The following is a 17,007-nucleotide window of genomic DNA, read 5'->3' on the forward strand; positions in this document are numbered from 1 at the left end:
TAGATCTTTGGATAGTACAGGTTTCCTATAGAACACGAAGGGCTTTTTTGTTGTATGCAAGAGATACAGAAACTTAAATTTTACTTGTGTACATTACAGTGGTATAATTTACAGAGTGACTGACGTAAGTATATTCTCCGGGGCACGTAGCCATTAAAAGTAGGAGATTATTTTACCAGCTCAGGATGTGGTAGGAGCTATCAGAACTTAGTGATCAAGTGAAGTTGTAGTTACTAATTTCTGACGCTCTTCCCCTGCAGAAGAGAGCTGTGGGAAGAGGACTCAGCCACAAGACATTTGGTCCTAGGTGTTGGTAATGCCACAATATAAGTGCTTCCTTTTCGTTTTATTGTAGACCACATATTGATAACTAGAAGTTTTAAGTGTTACATATATATGTTTTCAAATTTGCAAGCAGCTTCCCTAAACAGAATTTGATATCAATAAGTTTTGTTCCGGAAAAGATACAGAGCAACAGCAATTTCTATCTTATCTTATAAGAGGGCAAACTTTGAAAAGGTGGTGGGAGGTGGTCCTGTTTCCAAATGCTTAAAAAAAAAAAAAAATCACATGGAATGATTGCAAAGATAGGAAGAAATCTATCAGTTAAAAGCTGAAAGATCATTGAGGTGCTTTTGGTTTTGGGCCAGACCAGCGAGGGGAAGACTGATTTGTGGTCGGTACGAGAGTGTGAACTGAGACTGATGGATGGGCTTTGGTGGCGCTGCAGCATTTTCAGTTGTTGTTTCTTATTTTTTAAGGCAAAGCAGAGAGCAGAGGTTCTTCAGTCCACGCAACGGTTCTTCTCTGAACAACAACAGAGCAAACAGATAGGAGGCAAAGCCCAGAAAGTGGACAGTGATTCCAGTAAACCTCCTGAAACACTGGCCGACCCACCTGGTGTCTGTCAGGAAAAAGTAGAAGAAAAGCCACCCCCTGCACCCACCATAGCCACCAAACCTGTTAGAACTGGACCAATCAAGCCTCAGGCGATCAAAACAGAAGAAACAAAATCTTAAAGGCTGTGGTTTATTGCCGGGCCGGGGGCCGGGGGCCAGGGGAGGGGAGCGGGGAAAGAGGGAGAACTGAGTCGGATAATGCCAGCAGCCAAAGGGGTAAAATGGTCTGTGACATTATCCTGTCCAGAGCTTGGAGGTACACAGGGGACACAGGAGCAATTTACACTGACACACAGCTGCTGCACCAGTAAAGTGAGGCTTTGCCGGCTCGCACCTGCTGTGTGATGCACACTCGGTTGACCGCCGTGCATCTTCGGTCAGAATCTATGTACAGATATGCACACGCATCCCATGAGTGCACAGAATTTAGAACTGCAATCCTTACGGTTAGATGAAACACCAGAAGTAGAGGAAAATAACCCTGCAGAGGAACAGCTGATGCCGAACAGCAGTGATTCCAGCTAATGTGTCAGGTGTGGTCTCTTTGCTCCCTGTGTGCTTTGGGTATGGTTGTAGCATTTGTGGGCTTGGTGGTCAAGAACTGAAGGTAACTGGTGCTGGATAGAGGAGCCTTATTTTTTATTATGGCAGCTTGCTATTTTTGTAACCTTGTGATTGAGTTGAACACAATCAAAGTACAGTAACTGATCTCCCCTTCTTCCTGGATGAGTGAGTAGATGATGAAATGTTGACGTCCACACCCTTGGACGTCCCCAAGAGGGCAGGGTTTGGCTAACCGCTTCTGTTTGAAATGATGCTGTTTTGGTTGTGGCCCGAAGCTTTGAAGTGCTACTTGGCGTCTCCTTTCTTCCACGGAGTTCTTGCCGTTCAAACACGACAGATTGGGTAAAATACTAGTTAGATTGAGTCTGGCTTGCCTCCACTCCATCATCTTTGTATGAATCCAATGGGGTTTGTTGGGTTTTGGTGTGTTTTTTTTTTTAACGGTTTTTTAGCTCATGTTCATCAAGAGCAGTGAATACCTAGAACCGTGCCCTTAATGACAGGAAATCCTGTCTGAGAAGGTGCATTTCTTTACCAGAGCTGTGTTGTACCACCCTTTGGGCCCTCTGCTGGAAAAGTAGAATCAAGTCTCAAATAATGCCTTTTTAAATTGTATCCTCTAGTATTCTAGATGTAGGACAGTACTGTATCATACCTCTGTGAATGTAAAATACCTTGTACCTGCTTTATGATACGTAACAGTGACCGTGCTTTCTCAGAGCTGTTTTTAATGACGTTATTCTAGAATGTTTTCTTTCCAGATGATGATTGAGAAGCTAATAAAAAAAAAAAAAAATGGTGCCAGGTACCACAACAGTAACAGAACTTTGCTGTTTTCTGGGGGTTTGTTTTTTTACCTGTTTTTTTTTCTTTTTTATTAATGGAGCGTGCTGGATGTGTCTATAATCTTGTGCAGATGACCGCAGAACCTGGAAGGCTGTTGCTGCTATTGATGCATAACATACTGCTATTGGTCTTTTTATATAAATAAATAAAATAAATATATATATATATATACATACATATACATATATATATATAAATAATTTGAATTTTTGGAAACCTTAGCTATGCTGTCAACTTTGGAAAAACTACCCCAGTCGTACTGTGTTGGGTTGGCATTGTACAGAAATTAACAGCCATATTGGTCTAGAAATGTTAAACACAATTTTTTCCATTTGTACAGGGGTAACGCGCTGTATTAAATGTGTAAGGTCTTATCTACATGGGTTTGATTACAGAAACTAATAAAGTATTCTCTAAATAATGAATCTTGGAACTTCTGATCCATTCCCCAAATTTGGAGCAAGAAGGTATGTCATGTACCAAAAATAGTGATCAAGGGTACATTGCGCTTGAGGAAGAGATTCTCATCCAAAGACTTGATTTGGCTTTTTTAAGAACTATAAAGCTTATTCACTCAAAGTAGATGTTGTCATGGAAGATATTAGCCGTGGCCTCTGTTCCCAGGGTAGCCATACTTCTTTTGAAAACAAGTCTACCCAGGAGGAGAGAGGTCTTTGTGCATGGTGTGAAGTGCTGAACGTAGCAAAATAGTTTCACTGTTCTTCTGGGCAGAAATTGAATGACCCAAAATAGATCTCGGTACTTAAAACGTTTGCATTTTTCATATTTTTCCTAGCACACTGATAGTCGTCGTCACCCACACAAGCAGCCTGTAAGAGATTTGTTTTATCATTTACTCCTTTTGTAATGTGAAGTGCTGAGGGATTTTAATTGTCTACAATCCCTTATCCAGAACACATGGCTTCCAGACCCAGCTTTCGGAAAACTAGTAATCCAGTCACTGATGACCTGTGTGCCGTCTTTACTCGTGGCTACTGTGATTCTTAATCACTTAGAACACCCAAGTACTGTGAAGCCAAGCTTTCTGTGTAAGGTTTTCTTTCTCAAAGTGTGTTCTGAATTGGTGCGACGGGTAAGGCTAGGATCACAGATGGGTACCAAGAGAGCTGGAGTCACCACTTCAACTGTTTGCCTTCTTATCAAGTCACCTCGATGGCCTTTGTTTTTCATATTCTGACCCTTCAGTTCGATCCTGGTAAATGGTAGAACTTCAGAGTGACTGAACTATGTAGTTTGTACTCTGCATTTGTAAGCAACCAGGTACGTTCTGCTCAGCTGGTTGTGCGAATTTGAAACCACGAACACCTTGGGCCCTTTGCCGGGTAGGATCATACAGTGTTAAAAATGGGAACAAAAGCGTGTCCAGTGAAAGTAAGGTATTTATGTAAATGATCTCCACAGTTTGGCCATACAGTTCTTGTTTCTGGCTCTTCTGACGTGTGACTAGATTACCCAGAAGATGTTACAGTCAGTCATCGGTAGTGGCTTTGGTCACGTAACCCTTTGAACACTCTCTGCCCTTTGAACTGTTCTGGTAAGGAGGAACAGGGCGTTTTTGTCCTTAGTCATAAATTGTGCATTATGATGGGAGAGTAAGTGGGGGAGGCGGGTTGGGGAACGAGAGGAGGGTATAGTTTGAAAAGGCGTTAAATCTACTTATTTTCACAATACAAATTACAGGAAGTGAAGTTCCAGCATACTCTTGGCTGGAAGATGGGATCCGAATCCACATATACCTTGGGTTAAACAAAGCTGAGAGGACTGTCAGGACTGGGTGCGTCGGGTTCGTCCTCTAACAGGGCTTCCTCTGCTGCCACAGCTTGTTGGCATCTTCAGTATCTCCACATGCCCTTTCCAGTCTCTTCTACCCATAACCTGCAGCTACAGCGAGCCACAGTTGACCTGTTTGTGGAAAGCATCTTAATTGGATTATATTTTAAGTGATTAAGAAATTTCAGCCATAAAACAATCCACTTGTGAAATGAACTAGAAAAGAGCTGGACAGTGACGCCTTCCTGTTAAGGCCTGGCCGTCCAGGCATTCACACATTGCCAAAGGGGATCATTCGCTGGTCCCTCTTCCTCCTCTTGTGTGCTGGGCTTCACTCGCACCCTCAGGCGTAGGGCCGAGTCTGCTGTTGGCGCTCAAAGTAGCGGCTCTGTTTCGTTTTCCTGAAGTAATTCAGAAGACCGTGGCAACAGGCTCCAGGCCAAGAGTGCTGTTGATTTTCAGCCTTTCTTGGGGCACAGTGGGCTGGCAGGTTGTGTTCCTGCTACGACAGAAATGAAGCTTATTTCTGTGGTGGGGGAGCAAGACCTGGTGTCACTTGGATTCTTAAGTAGAAGCCTTCAGATCTGGGGTGCCTGGCTGGCTCAGTCAGTAGAGCATGCGACTCAGTCTCAGGGTTGTGAGTTGAAGCCCCGTGTTGGGTGTAGAGATTACTTAAAAAAAAAAAAAAAAAAAAAAAAAAAAACTCCAGAAAGCTGGACTGATGGGCTAGTCAACATGGGAGATCAGAAATTATGGATACCTTAATTCCTCGACCTTACGTGTGCACTGATTTTCCAAGCAATCTTTTGGTGAAGTCCTCTGCCATTTCTTTGAGATGCCTGCTGGAGTCTTTTACACAGGGTAAGCACAGAATTCCTTTGAGTTTTTACAGACACTTCCCCTCAGTTTTCTGGTTTTCCCTACACCTAATTTGACAAGAATTTTTCAGAGTGAAATTGGTAGAATTCAACTAATCTGGACTTAACAGCCTACTAGCCGTGGGCATCGGTCAGTTTGGTATCTAGCGAGTGGTCAGAATGTGCTTAAGACTGGCTAATGTACTCCATCTTCCAATGTAAGATTTTTTTTTTTTTTTTAGTTTATTTTGAGAGAGAGGGCAATCAGGAGGAGAGGCAGAGAGGGAGACAAAGAGAATCCCAAGCAGGCTCCACGGTGTCAGCACACAGCCCGACACGGGCCTCGATCTCACAAACGGATCATGACCTGAGCTGAGATCAAGAGCTGGACACTCAACTGACTGCACCACCCACGTGCCCCCGAACTGTTTTTAAAAACACATTTCCCTCAACAGGGGAATAAGGTACCACAGGAGAAGAAAATTTCACCTGAACTAGAGAGTTTAAGCAAAAGATGAGACTGGTAAAATGAGGCAAGGGGTCAAGTATCAACTTCTGTATCAGTCGCTGGGACTGCAGAAGTCCCGTTTCTTACCTCAACGTAGTCTGATGGAGGAGGTAGAGCTACAGGTGGTGGCTTGAGGTCGTTCAGATTTCTGCCACTAATGACCTGACCTGTTTTCTGGATGCCTTAGGCCATCTTCTGCCCATCGAGGCCTTCTCCTTTCTATCTCTCTTTCCATCTATCTATACTGCTTAACTTCCTAAATATGACTAAGATCTTCTAAAGGTACTTAGGCAGTACTTACTTGGCCTCATTTCTCACCATTTCCTGACACATCAGCTAATACGTGAGATTGTAAATTTTGGTCTTAACTGGTTTCTGAGCAAAAGCAGGAGTCGACAGTTTCCTCACCTGAAATGAAAAGGGAGCCCGCAAACGCATTGGTGCTCCGTGGGGAATCGCAGCAGGGAGATTCCCTTAAGCAGGCCTGTGCTGCCAGATGCGTGGGCCTCAGGTTGAAGGGCAATAGTGCAGAGGAGCTAAACCAGGAGGGACAGCCCTCCTGGTTCCGGCCCTTCCCGATTTCGATTTCAATTCTTTTACCCTGTGTAAAAGACTCCAGCGGGCTTCTCAAAGAAATGGCATAGGACTTCACCAAAAGATTGCTTGGAAAATCAGTGCACACGTAAGGTCGAGGAATTAAGGTATCCATAATTTCTGATCTCCCATGTTGACTAACCCACTTGTTCTGTGGGGAATGATCCCTGGTTTACTGACTTAGGGCTGGAAGTATGCACAGTGTTCACCTGAGGTGGTTTTTAGTATTTGTTTGGCTAAGGGATTCCATGGCTTGTACAGAATATGAGTACTAACATAAATTAAGGGTAATTGGTGCCAGGGAGGAGCTGCTCTCCAACTCCTCAGTATGAGAAGCTGAAAATACCAAATATAAAGCCATACTCCCCCACGGAAGCTGCTAGTGATACCCACAGTGGGGGGATTGATTGGGTATTGGATTTCCATAACCTGGTCATTGAAAAGGATGTTACGAATTTTCCTCTTAAATGGCTGTTAGCAGATTTTCTATCAGCTTAAAGCCACACAGGGAAAAATGGAGTTACTCATAATAAATGTTACTCACCCCTTCCCTGCAGCCCAGGATCAGGGCATGGTTCAGGTACTTGAGATTTTTAACCTTCATCCTGAAGGTACTTTGAGACGCAAGCAGGAAGCACAGAATGGTGGAGTAGGCCTCCCACGTGAAGCCATCCCCTTCTCCCGCATGAGTGCTTTTCATTCCAGAAGGATTTGTGTAGCACCGGACATGTGGCAGGCATCACCCTTTCGAGGTCCTGAATCCCAGAGAGGCATGATTCCACCCTCCCAAGGAGCACAGAGGGAAAAAGACGCAGGTGGAACTTCTTCCCTGGTGGTGAAGGTTACCCATGGGACAGACCGCGCTCCGACCCTCGGGTGCCCATCCACACCTCTGGTACAAAGGCTCTCCCCAAGTGTGTTCTGACCAGAAGTCACAGGGGAAAAGTGGTGACAAAGGGTAATACCCCGGCCTCGCATGTCCGAAACTGGCTTCTTCCCAGGCCTGCCGTGTCTGGAGAGAAATAGCCAAATTTAGAAGTTGCCTGTGCGCCAGGCTCTGTTCTAATTGACACGTATCTGCTGACTCCTCCCAACATCCTCCTGAGGTAGGTGACTTTCCAGTCTCCCTTAGGCGTTAGAAGAATGAGGCACAGGTCACTTGCCCAAAGCTACGCAGTAGTTGCGGGAGTTGGTCCCGGCAGTCTGAGTGCCCAGCACAGCTCTTGACCGCTGAGCTATGGGCAGCGCTGGACTTGAAGTTACTAAGAAAGATCACAGCTCTCGGTTTTTCCAGCCGTAACACAGAAACGATTCTTCCTCACAGGGTTCTGATGCTTAAATGAAATAAGATACGTATAAATAGAATGCCTTGTGTCTGGTAGGTTGCAAAAAAATGAGCAGGTCATTGTCTTGCTAAATCTACGTCGCTTAATCTGGTGTCTGCTCTTCAGACTCCAGGAATTCTCTGGAGTTAAATAGCTTCTGTAAACATGGCAGCAGGTCAGGGTTTCTCTTGCCCATTTCAGATGATACGGAGGGAATCTCGTTCCTCAGAGGTGTCTCACGGCAAGAGAAGCCATGTTGGTGGAGGTAACTTTGAACTCCCTCTCCACGTAAGGTCCCACGTAAGACTGCACCTCAAAAAAACGCGGTTCTCTACGAAAAACCGTTGGAAGACCATTGACATCTTTTCCAACTCAGTGGTTTGAATTCTTCCCATTAGAAGGCGCTGCATAGGCCTGAGCTCCACTCTGGATGGTCTCTGCCATTCTAAAACCACATTTCTCCTAGTTCTTGGGTTGTGCAAATGGGTTAAGGACGGCACAGCACCAAATAGGTAACCATGTATTCATTTGTTCAGCTGTTGTGTTGGGTTCCAGAGGAAACTGCAAAAGATGCGTACGGGGAGTTTCTTGGGGCCTGACCATGGGGTGAACATTCGTGAGGGAGTAAAAAGGAGGACTGGGCAGGAGGAAGAATTGAACTGAGATGGTGTTGCAACAAAGGCTGTGCAGAGACCCTGTGAGATGCTCTGGAAACACGATATTCCTGCGGTATCCATCAGGCCAGAGGGCCAGACTTTTATACCTTCGGCGTAGTCTGATCATTGCATCCAGTGTGGGCCATCCTTTCACTGCTCGGATGTGCCGGCTTCAGAGAAGCAGCTCTGGGAATAGCTTCAGAGTCCACCGCATTTCTTCCTGCTTCGAAGAACGTTAGCGGGCAAAACACAGACCCTGCCATCGAAGCTGGTGTCCCGGCCACAAGTGACCTCCTCCCCTCTCCCCCTCCTAGAGCGCTCTATCAACTCGCACCTCTGCTGGTCAGGATGGCTTGACCCGCTCCTAATCTCCGAGGGAGTCTGAGCCCTTGTTCACCAGGTCTTTCTACCACAGGTGGCCATGTTTATCTGCCCTCTTAGATCACTTGAGAGTCAGACATATTCTTCCTTGGCCCAATTCCTGAGGACTGGAGTCTCCTGCACCTCTGCCAAACAGTAACTTCTTTCCTTGCCTGCTGTTCCTTGGCAAAATGACCCCGAAGTAACTCTAAGCTACAAAGCTTAATGGGTATGTCCCTGTGTCACTAGTAGATGCATTCCTCTTCTCAGAGCAAGAACCTCTAAACCGGGGGCACCTGGGTGGCCCAGTTGGTTCAGTGTCAGCTCAGGTCATGATCCCAGGGTCCTGGGATGGGGCCTCCACACTCAGCGCAGAGCCTGCTTGAGATTTGCTCTCTCCCCGCGCCTTTCTCCCCCTGCTAGTGTGCGCGCGCTCCCTAAAATTAAAAACAACCCACGGGGCCCAGAGTTGCAGGGATGAGAAACCCAGCTTCTCTAAGTGGGTCACTGGGAGTGACGCTAAACTATTCAACTCCACCTCTGGTTTCTAAAAGGGCAGTCCTGGGGCGCCTGGGTGGCGCAGTTGGTTAAGCGTCCGACTTCAGCCAGCCAGGTCACGATCTCGCAGTCCGTGAGTTCGAGCCCCGCGTCAGGCTCTGGGCTGATGGCTCGGAGCCTGGAGCCTGTTTCTGATTCTGTGTCTCCCTCTCTGTCCCTCCCCCGTTCATGTTCTGTCTCTCTCTGTCCCAAAAATAAATAAAAACGTTGAAAAAAAATTTTTTTTAATAAAATAAATAAATAAATAAAAAATAAATAAAAGGGCAGTCCTCCATGTTAGTTACCTAACGCTATGTTACAAATTACCCCAGAACTTAGTGGCTCAAATGACAAACATGATCTCAGTTTCTGTGGGTCAGGAACACAGGTGCAGTTTAGCTAGGTCCCTCTGGCTCCGGGTCTTGCATGAGTGCGTAGGGCCATTGACAGAGGATGCAGCCCGTTTTAAGGCTCAGAGGGAGTCAGCCCTCTTCCAAGATCGCTCATGGTCATTGGTAGGCTGCTGTCCCCTCATCACTGGGCCTGTCCCCGGGGCCGCCTCACATTATGGCAGCTGGCTTCAAAACAATCAGTCCAAGAGGCAGTGAGAAAACAAGACAGATCACGGTCTTTTTGTAACTTTGTCCGGAAGTGACATCCTGTCACTTCTGCCATATTGTGTTTATCAGAAGCCAGTCAATTAAGTCCACACTCAAGGGGCACAGTCACACAGGGCTGTGAATGGCAGGAGGCAGGGATCATCAAGGATTCTTAGAAGCTTCCTGCCACACCACCTTTGAGCGGTATTGTCTCCGAGCTGGCTCTGCCATTGCATCTTCAAAAGGCCATTCCAGTCAATCAGGCTGGCAGCTTCCAGAGGATACCGTATGTCATAGAAACCGGCGGACTGCGGGTTCCGTGCCCACTGCACATCTCTTTGGCTGTTAGTGCAGATTCTTTGGTCCGAGGAGGTGGAGGGTCCCATCAGGGTAGAATAAACAATGATGATGCTGGCCGAGGTCCTGCAAGCAGAAAAAGCAAACCCATATACAGAATGTGTCGATTCTAGTCACCCAAGTCCTGGGCGATTTTGCAGCCATTTTATTTCCAAGCTCCTGACCAACAGCCAAGCCCTATACCATTGTATTTATTCTTGCTTCGGACCACTTCTCTTCCCACACAGTAAATGTCCAGATGCATTGCCCTAAACTGTGTGTCGGGACGATTTTCCCTCATCACTGTCGTTTGCGCCCCCCCACCCCCGCCTGCCCCCTGCCATAGAGCAGCAGCTATCCAATTTGGGCTTCTACCCACATGGTGAACCGACAGAACCACACTTCAGTTTTTTCCTTCTAAGGTGACCATCAGGGACCCTTCACGCACACATACGGGGGAGCTTAGGGAGAGGTTCTGGTGTGAAAGATCTGGGGCCCTGGGCCCCCTGTTCGTCCCTCAGGTTCTAGCTATGTCGTTGCCATCTTAGGATGGATTGCCACAGGGCCTGCTCAAACCGTTCAAGACGGGCGGTTCTGGCCATTTAGTGGCTTCGTATCCCAAGGTCAGGGGCCCGGTTTCTCTCAGGAGCCTTGAATACAACACCACTGCAGATGGCCTTGCATTGTAATCCTCTTCCTGGAGCTTGGCACACATCAGCTTTTCCATCACCAATACCTTTAATACCGTGAGGTCGTCTAGTTAGTGCTGACCAAGTGGCTGGGAGCCCACCCGCCCCACTGCCTGCACCCGCAGGGGCCCTTCTCGCTCCAGAACCTGCTCAGAGCTGGCGTACTTCCGTGTCGCCCAGTACGTAGGTTGGAGCAGGATTCCTAGGTGTGGAGCATGCTGCTTCAGAATCCAGAGAGGCCCGCCAGTCATGTGCTCCACCTAGAAGCGTGGTGAGAGACGGGAGGTGCAATACTGTGTCCTTTAATCTGGAGGTAATGGAACGGCGTGTCCTGGACCCTTGGATCCCCACGAACTTCACTGACGGGGTAGGTCCGCATCGATCTGCTCTAACACGCACGTGGCTTTGGACGTGGCAGCTGCTCTTAGATGGGGCTGCGAGTCTGTTGAGTTTGCTGTAATCTTCAGTGTGGTTTTGTAGAGGCCAGAGGAGCGAGGTGAATGCGGATGTTCTAGGAACCACCACCCCTGCACCCTTCAGGTTTGTAAGGATAACATCAATCAGCACTATTCCCACCTGCCACAAGGTATTTCCTCTAGTGTCTGGTGGGCAGGGGCGTGATTTAAGTAGTTCCCTCTGCGATAGCTGGTACCTCAGGCCAAGGCCTCTATTAGAATACCGCCAACCTGCAAGTTGGTCCATTCCAATGGTATACTCAGAACATACGGAAATGACCACTGGGCAAGTCATGGACCCGGTGGACTCACTGAGTTAGACCTGGACCAGGACTCTCTATTCCAGGCCTCTCTGCGCCCCCAACTCTAACAGAAGGACCATGTTGACACTTTGAATATCAGCATCAGGTTGAATCTTGTGTCCAAAAATCTTCAAAGTGTGTGGATATTCTGTCCCCAGTGTATGGTGACTTGAGTAAATGGCCCTAGGTCCCTATTGGCCGTCATTACCATATACAGTTGCCGTGGTATTACGGGCTCCTTCATCCATCTGATTTCCCTCTTAGTGGGTTCCAGGTCCAGAACCTGAATAATAGATGGTGGCTTTTTATTGAGGTGGCTGCCCTCAACCTCCTTGTCATCCACCATATTGATTTGCTCGTAGAAACTGAGCGATATTTGTTGACCATTGACTATTCCTGTGAATGCTGTGTTCTATTAACCGCCTCTATGGTTCTGTCGGGGGTCAAACCTCCCAGCTGCCACTCTGATTTTGCTGCTCGTTATGGTAATTTTATCCACATGTTCCTGATCACTGAGTACCTCCAGCTGACCTCTTGTCTTATCACCTAGTTTCTTCACTGCTCTATGTGAGGCCAATTCCAATAACTGGATCTTGTGCTGTCAGCCTCCTACAGAGCACAGAGCTTCCCGATGATGCTGGAGCCCTTCTGTGCAGTACTTACCTGGTCCCTTTGGTAAAATGAGTGTTCTCCTGGCTCACCCACAGAGCATACTCAACTGGCGAGTTCTGTGTCCTTTTACAGTCTATCCAGTCTAGAATGCCCATTTCTCTGATCCTTTGGTTCCCTTTTTCCACCATCTGTTCTAGAATTTCTACTTCATTTAATGTGGGCCATCCCTTACTCCAAACTTCTAAGAACCATCATGGGAGTAGATGAGCACTATCTCCTAGGGTCCTTGCTGGGGAATTATGTATCTCAGGAGAGTGGCCTCCCAAACCCCCTTTAACCCAGCACTTTTCTGGTGAGTTGCTGATGGTGACTCGATATTGGTCTCATAGCCAGAAGGGAGGTCCTGAAGGGATGTGTGTTGCCTTATAAGACAGAGGCCTCTATAACCTCTTCAATCAAAAGGAGTGCTGGTCCCCAGTAAGGAGGGCTGGGTCATTCCTGCAGGCCCTGGGGATCAGGTGCATCTGGGGTTTCAAGGTCTCCAAGTGTATCACCCCAAAATCTTCATCCCAAGTCTCAGGATCCTGCTGTTTTCCAGCCTTGCTGGGACTGGGAAGTCTGCCTTCTCTGAGATGCTGTTTATCTCATGATTAGGTCTTACACAACCATATCCTCAGCTTTCACTGCCCTTTGGCTGGGGAGAAATAAGAGTCCCTTTACGTGCGGCCAAGGTGGCCTCTTCCTCCCCTCACCTTCGATTGCAGATCTCTAACCCCAATTTTTCATGGTCTTTCTCAAAAACATCAGTAGCCGTGAGCAAGAAGCACTATCCTCACAAATTAGTGCTTCCCACGGACCTCTCAAAAGCGTGAGATATTGAACCTGCCAGTTCATTCCTTTTCAACAGAGTCCCATCCCAAGACACCACCAATGAAAATTTCGCCACGTGGCCATTGCAACCTGCTGGGCTATTTGTCCTCCACTTGCCACCGGTGACAGGGTTGCCCCTGTCTGATAAGCCACCACCCAAATCTGCTTTTAGAGTCTGCTTCCTCAAACCACTGCTGGTATGCACAGTGTTAGGTTGAGTTTCCTGGGAAACACAAGTAAGATTTATGTGCAGGAAGTTCGTTGGTGGAATGCCCTCTGCATATGCACCTGCTGGAGAGCGAAGTGAGTAGGAGGAGCGGAGCTGCAGTACAGTTACACACTGGCCTCGGGAGCTACGGTCAAAGTGAAGCAAGGGGGCTGGGCATTCACACCCCCACATTGGTCGGTCATGGGACGAGGGCTCCCCTTTGTCTCTAGGCGAAGGCCGTGAACTTGGCCAAGGCACCTGTCTGCAGCTGAAAGCAATGCTTGGAGAGGGACTCAGCTGAAAGCCATCAGCCACCGACATTCGCAGCCACTAGGGAAACAAGTGCCTGGGTCTGAAAGGGATCTGGATGGCCCAACCCCAGCATCTGCTACAACACGCTGAGTGCTGTTCTAGGTGTTCAGATACAGCAGACAAAAGCCATGTTCTTTACTCCGTTTTATTTGTTTAAAGTGTCTTTATTTGAGACAGAGAGAGAGATGAGTGGGGGAGGGGCAGAGAGAAAGAGAATCCCAAGGAAGCTCTGTGCTGCCAGTGCAGAGTCCGATGCATGGCTCGAACTCACGGAACCGTGAGATCGTGACCTGAGCCGAAACCAAGAGTCGGTCGCTGAGCCGACTGGACTCCCCTCTTTTCTACATTTTAGATGGAATACTCAGGCAAGGCGTCACTGTGCTGAACAGAGATGTGGAGGAAGGAAGGAGACAAACTGCAGATATTGGGGCAAGAGTTTTCCAGGTAGAGGCAACAGCCAAGAGCAAAGCCTGGCTTAGACAGTGTCCCTGGGTGTTCAAGGAACAGTGAGGAGGCCAGATAATTGAAGCAGAGTCAGAAAAAAGGAGAGCAATAATTGTTGAGATCAGAAAAATTGGGGATGGGGGAAGGGGCCAGACCGTATTGGGCTTTGAATGCCACTGTAAGGGGTTTTGGCTTTTATTCCCAGTGAAATAGAAAGCCACTGGAGAGTTTGAAGCAGAGGAGTAGCATGACATATTTTAAAAGGATCACTCTGGCTGTGGGTTGGGGACAGACTGACGGAGGGACAAGGATCCAAAAGGCAGGCCAGTAGGAAGCAATGCAATTCTCCTGCCAAAGATGATGATGAGCTGTGGGCCAGGGGGGTCACAGTGAAGGTGGCGAGAAGGGCCTGGATTCTGGGTACAGCTTAAAGAGCATAGCTGTCCATCTGCTGATGGATTAAATGTGAATTAGAGAGAGAGAGAGAGAGAGAGAGAAGGCAAAGATGACTACTAGATTTGAGGCTCAAGCAGCTGAAAGGATGGGGCTGCCCTTCAGAGAAATGGGGGAGGTGGTGGAACACTTTTGAAGGAGTTTAGAGTTCGGTTCTTGGACGTGTTGCGCTTAAATGTTTATTAGTTAAATGGAGATGTCAAGTAAGCAGTAGATGTATTAGTCTCGAGTCCAGGGGACAGAGCGGAACCTGAGAGACAGAAAGATGGATGTCATTGTCCATGGTATTTAAAAATTTTTTTTTCCAACGTTTTTATTTATTTTTGGGACAGAGAGAGACAGAGCATGAACGGGGGAGGGGCAGAGAGAGAGGGAGACACAGAATCGGAAACAGGCTCCAGGCTCTGAGCCATCAGCCCAGAGCCTGATGCGGGGCTCGAACTCACGGACCGCGAGATCGTGACCTGGCTGAAGTCGGACACTTAACCGACTGCACCACCCAGGCACCCCAAACCGTCCATGGTATTTAAATACCATCGGATGGTATTTAAATGATGCAACTAAATGAGATCAACAGGGAAGTGGGCATAGAGAAGCGAAGGAATTTGAGGACTGAGCCTAGGATGTGCTAATGTTAAGAGTTTAGGGAGATGAGAAGAAACAAGCAAAAGGAACTGAGGAAGCAACCAGTGAGGTCAGAGCAGGGGAAGTGTGATGTCCTGGAAGTCAAGGAAGGAAGCGTCTCAGGAAGGAGGGAGTCATCTATGGTTCCAAATGCCACTGGCGTGCATTTGATGGAGAACAGAAGGAAAGGAACTGGAGGCAACGAATACAGACAACTCTTTTCCAAGAAATGTTTGCTTATTTGCGTTGTGGTGGGAAACAGTGGGTGCAAGAGGGGGTTTCAACAGAAACAACATGTCTGTATGCTGATGGGAACGAGCCAACAGGGAGGGATGAGCTGGCGTTCTGGAGGGAAGGACTGCCGAGCAGAGGCTGGAGTGGGTGCGAGAGGACGGGATCCGGTGCCGAGTGCAAGGTGACTCAGGGCGCCAGTGGTTCTCCTGTGGTCGGGGGGAAAGGAGACAAGAATATGGGTAGACGTGCTCCGTGAGTTCTTACCATTGCTTCAGTTTTCCACGCTGAGAGTTGGGAGGAAGTGTTGAAGGTTTGAGGAGAGATGAGAGGTTTCTAGGCTTGGGATAAGCACCCACTTGAAGTTTGCAGTCATGAATTTAAAGCAAGACTAGTCCGACGGCGCCAGGTGGCTCAGTCAGTTAAGCGTCTGACTTTGGCTCAGGTCATGATCTGACAGTTTGTGTGTTCGAGCCCCACGTAGGGCTCTGTGCTGACAGCTCGGAGCCTGGATCCTGCTTGGGATTCTCTGTCTCCCTCTCTCTCTGCGCCTCCCCTGCTCGTTCCCATGCCTCTCTAAATAAATAAATAAACATTTAAAAGAAGAATCATGTTGGTAGTTGAAAAGTCATCCGGTTTTTCTACAGAATACATGTTCTCATTTTATTTTACCCACGTATGTGTTTTGTGAGCAGAAAAACATAGTTGTGACGTTTATAAACTTTGATGCCAGGCTGATGGTGTTTTGAACACCAGCTTTACGAGCAGCGGCTTCCTCCTATTTTGGTCAGTGTAGAGAAAAAACCCTCTTGCTTTAATATTACCAGGCCTTCTTCTTACCTATCTGGACTGTAAACTTCGTGTTCAGATGTCTCGATTCAGAAACATGTCTTAGATAAGTACAGACCATCCTAAAGGATGCCTAGCGTAGGAGGTAGGGACTGGCTTTGTGTCACAGCTCATCGCTTTAGATGTATCTGAATGACATCACACTTCCCAAGGGTACCTACCTAAAGCTCAGATGTTGTTCTCCAAAGCCATTGTGTCAAAACAGCAGCAAAGCAACACAAAACAGACCCTTTTAAGAAATCCATACCGTCCCTGTGTCCCTTCTGAAGTCGACGTGCAATGATTGCTTCTGACGTATTCGAACACGATGAAGATAGTTGTTTACATTTTGCAGACCCCTCACACTCGAGAGACTTTGGTGTTCCTATGGCTCCAGAAAACCGGAACACAACGCTATCACAGATTCTGACTCAATTTAAGTCCTTGTCGGGCTCCCACGAGGATCTCAGCACTCTGCCAAGCCCTGGGATGGGAGGGAAGGGAAAAAAGAGCTCCCGCTTTCAAAACGCATATTTGTGAGGCAAAGCCTTACATTCATGGCATTATACGAGGGGGAATATATGTATACACATATATTCATCCCGGGGCTAAATGCATCTATTTAAATATTTTTTTAAAGTTTATTTATTTAGAGAGTGCGAGCAGGGGAGGGGCAGAGAGAGGGAGACAGAGAATCCCAAGCAGGCTCTGCCCTCTCAGCACAGAGCCCGAGGTGGGGCTCGATCTCATGAACTGTGAGATCATGACCTGAGCCGAAATGAAGTCAGAGGCTTAACCGACTGAGCCACCCAGGCACCCCTATCTTTAAATAATTTTAAATAAAAAAGAACAGGTAAAAAGGAGGCATTTTTGCAAATATTTTCTCAACCCTCACTCCTGCTCTAGGAGAGTGTCCCTCCCCTTTTACAGGTAAGAAAACCTGGGCTCATGGAGGTGAAATCACTTGCCCAAGATCACTCAGCTCAAAAGTGGGAGTCCATGAAATCAACTTCCTTTCCAAAGCCGGAGCACCTGCCACGTCAGTGGAAGTGCCAGGATCCTCAGGAAGGGTGGGCGCAGTGACCTGGGAGGGGGGTGCGCGGGAAT

At 47.5% G+C, this 17,007-nt stretch overlaps 1 protein-coding gene across 4 annotated transcripts in view; it reads left to right on the forward strand.

Annotated features, from left to right (window-relative positions):
* Positions 1-2,734, forward strand: part of PRRC2C (proline rich coiled-coil 2C) — a 96,976-nt gene extending 94,242 nt beyond the window's left edge. For all 4 annotated transcript variants that reach the window (XM_045049203.1, XM_045049205.1, XM_045049204.1 and 1 more), the window contains one exon: positions 762-2,734. In XM_045049203.1, the coding sequence (XP_044905138.1) occupies positions 762-1,019 (258 nt within the window). In that variant the 3' untranslated portion in view covers positions 1,020-2,734. The remainder of the gene's footprint in view (positions 1-761) is intronic.
* Positions 2,735-17,007: the final 14,273 nt, after the last annotated feature.

This window comes from Felis catus, chromosome F1 (genome assembly GCF_018350175.1).
Source record: "Felis catus isolate Fca126 chromosome F1, F.catus_Fca126_mat1.0, whole genome shotgun sequence".
NCBI lineage: Eukaryota > Metazoa > Chordata > Mammalia > Carnivora > Felidae > Felis > Felis catus.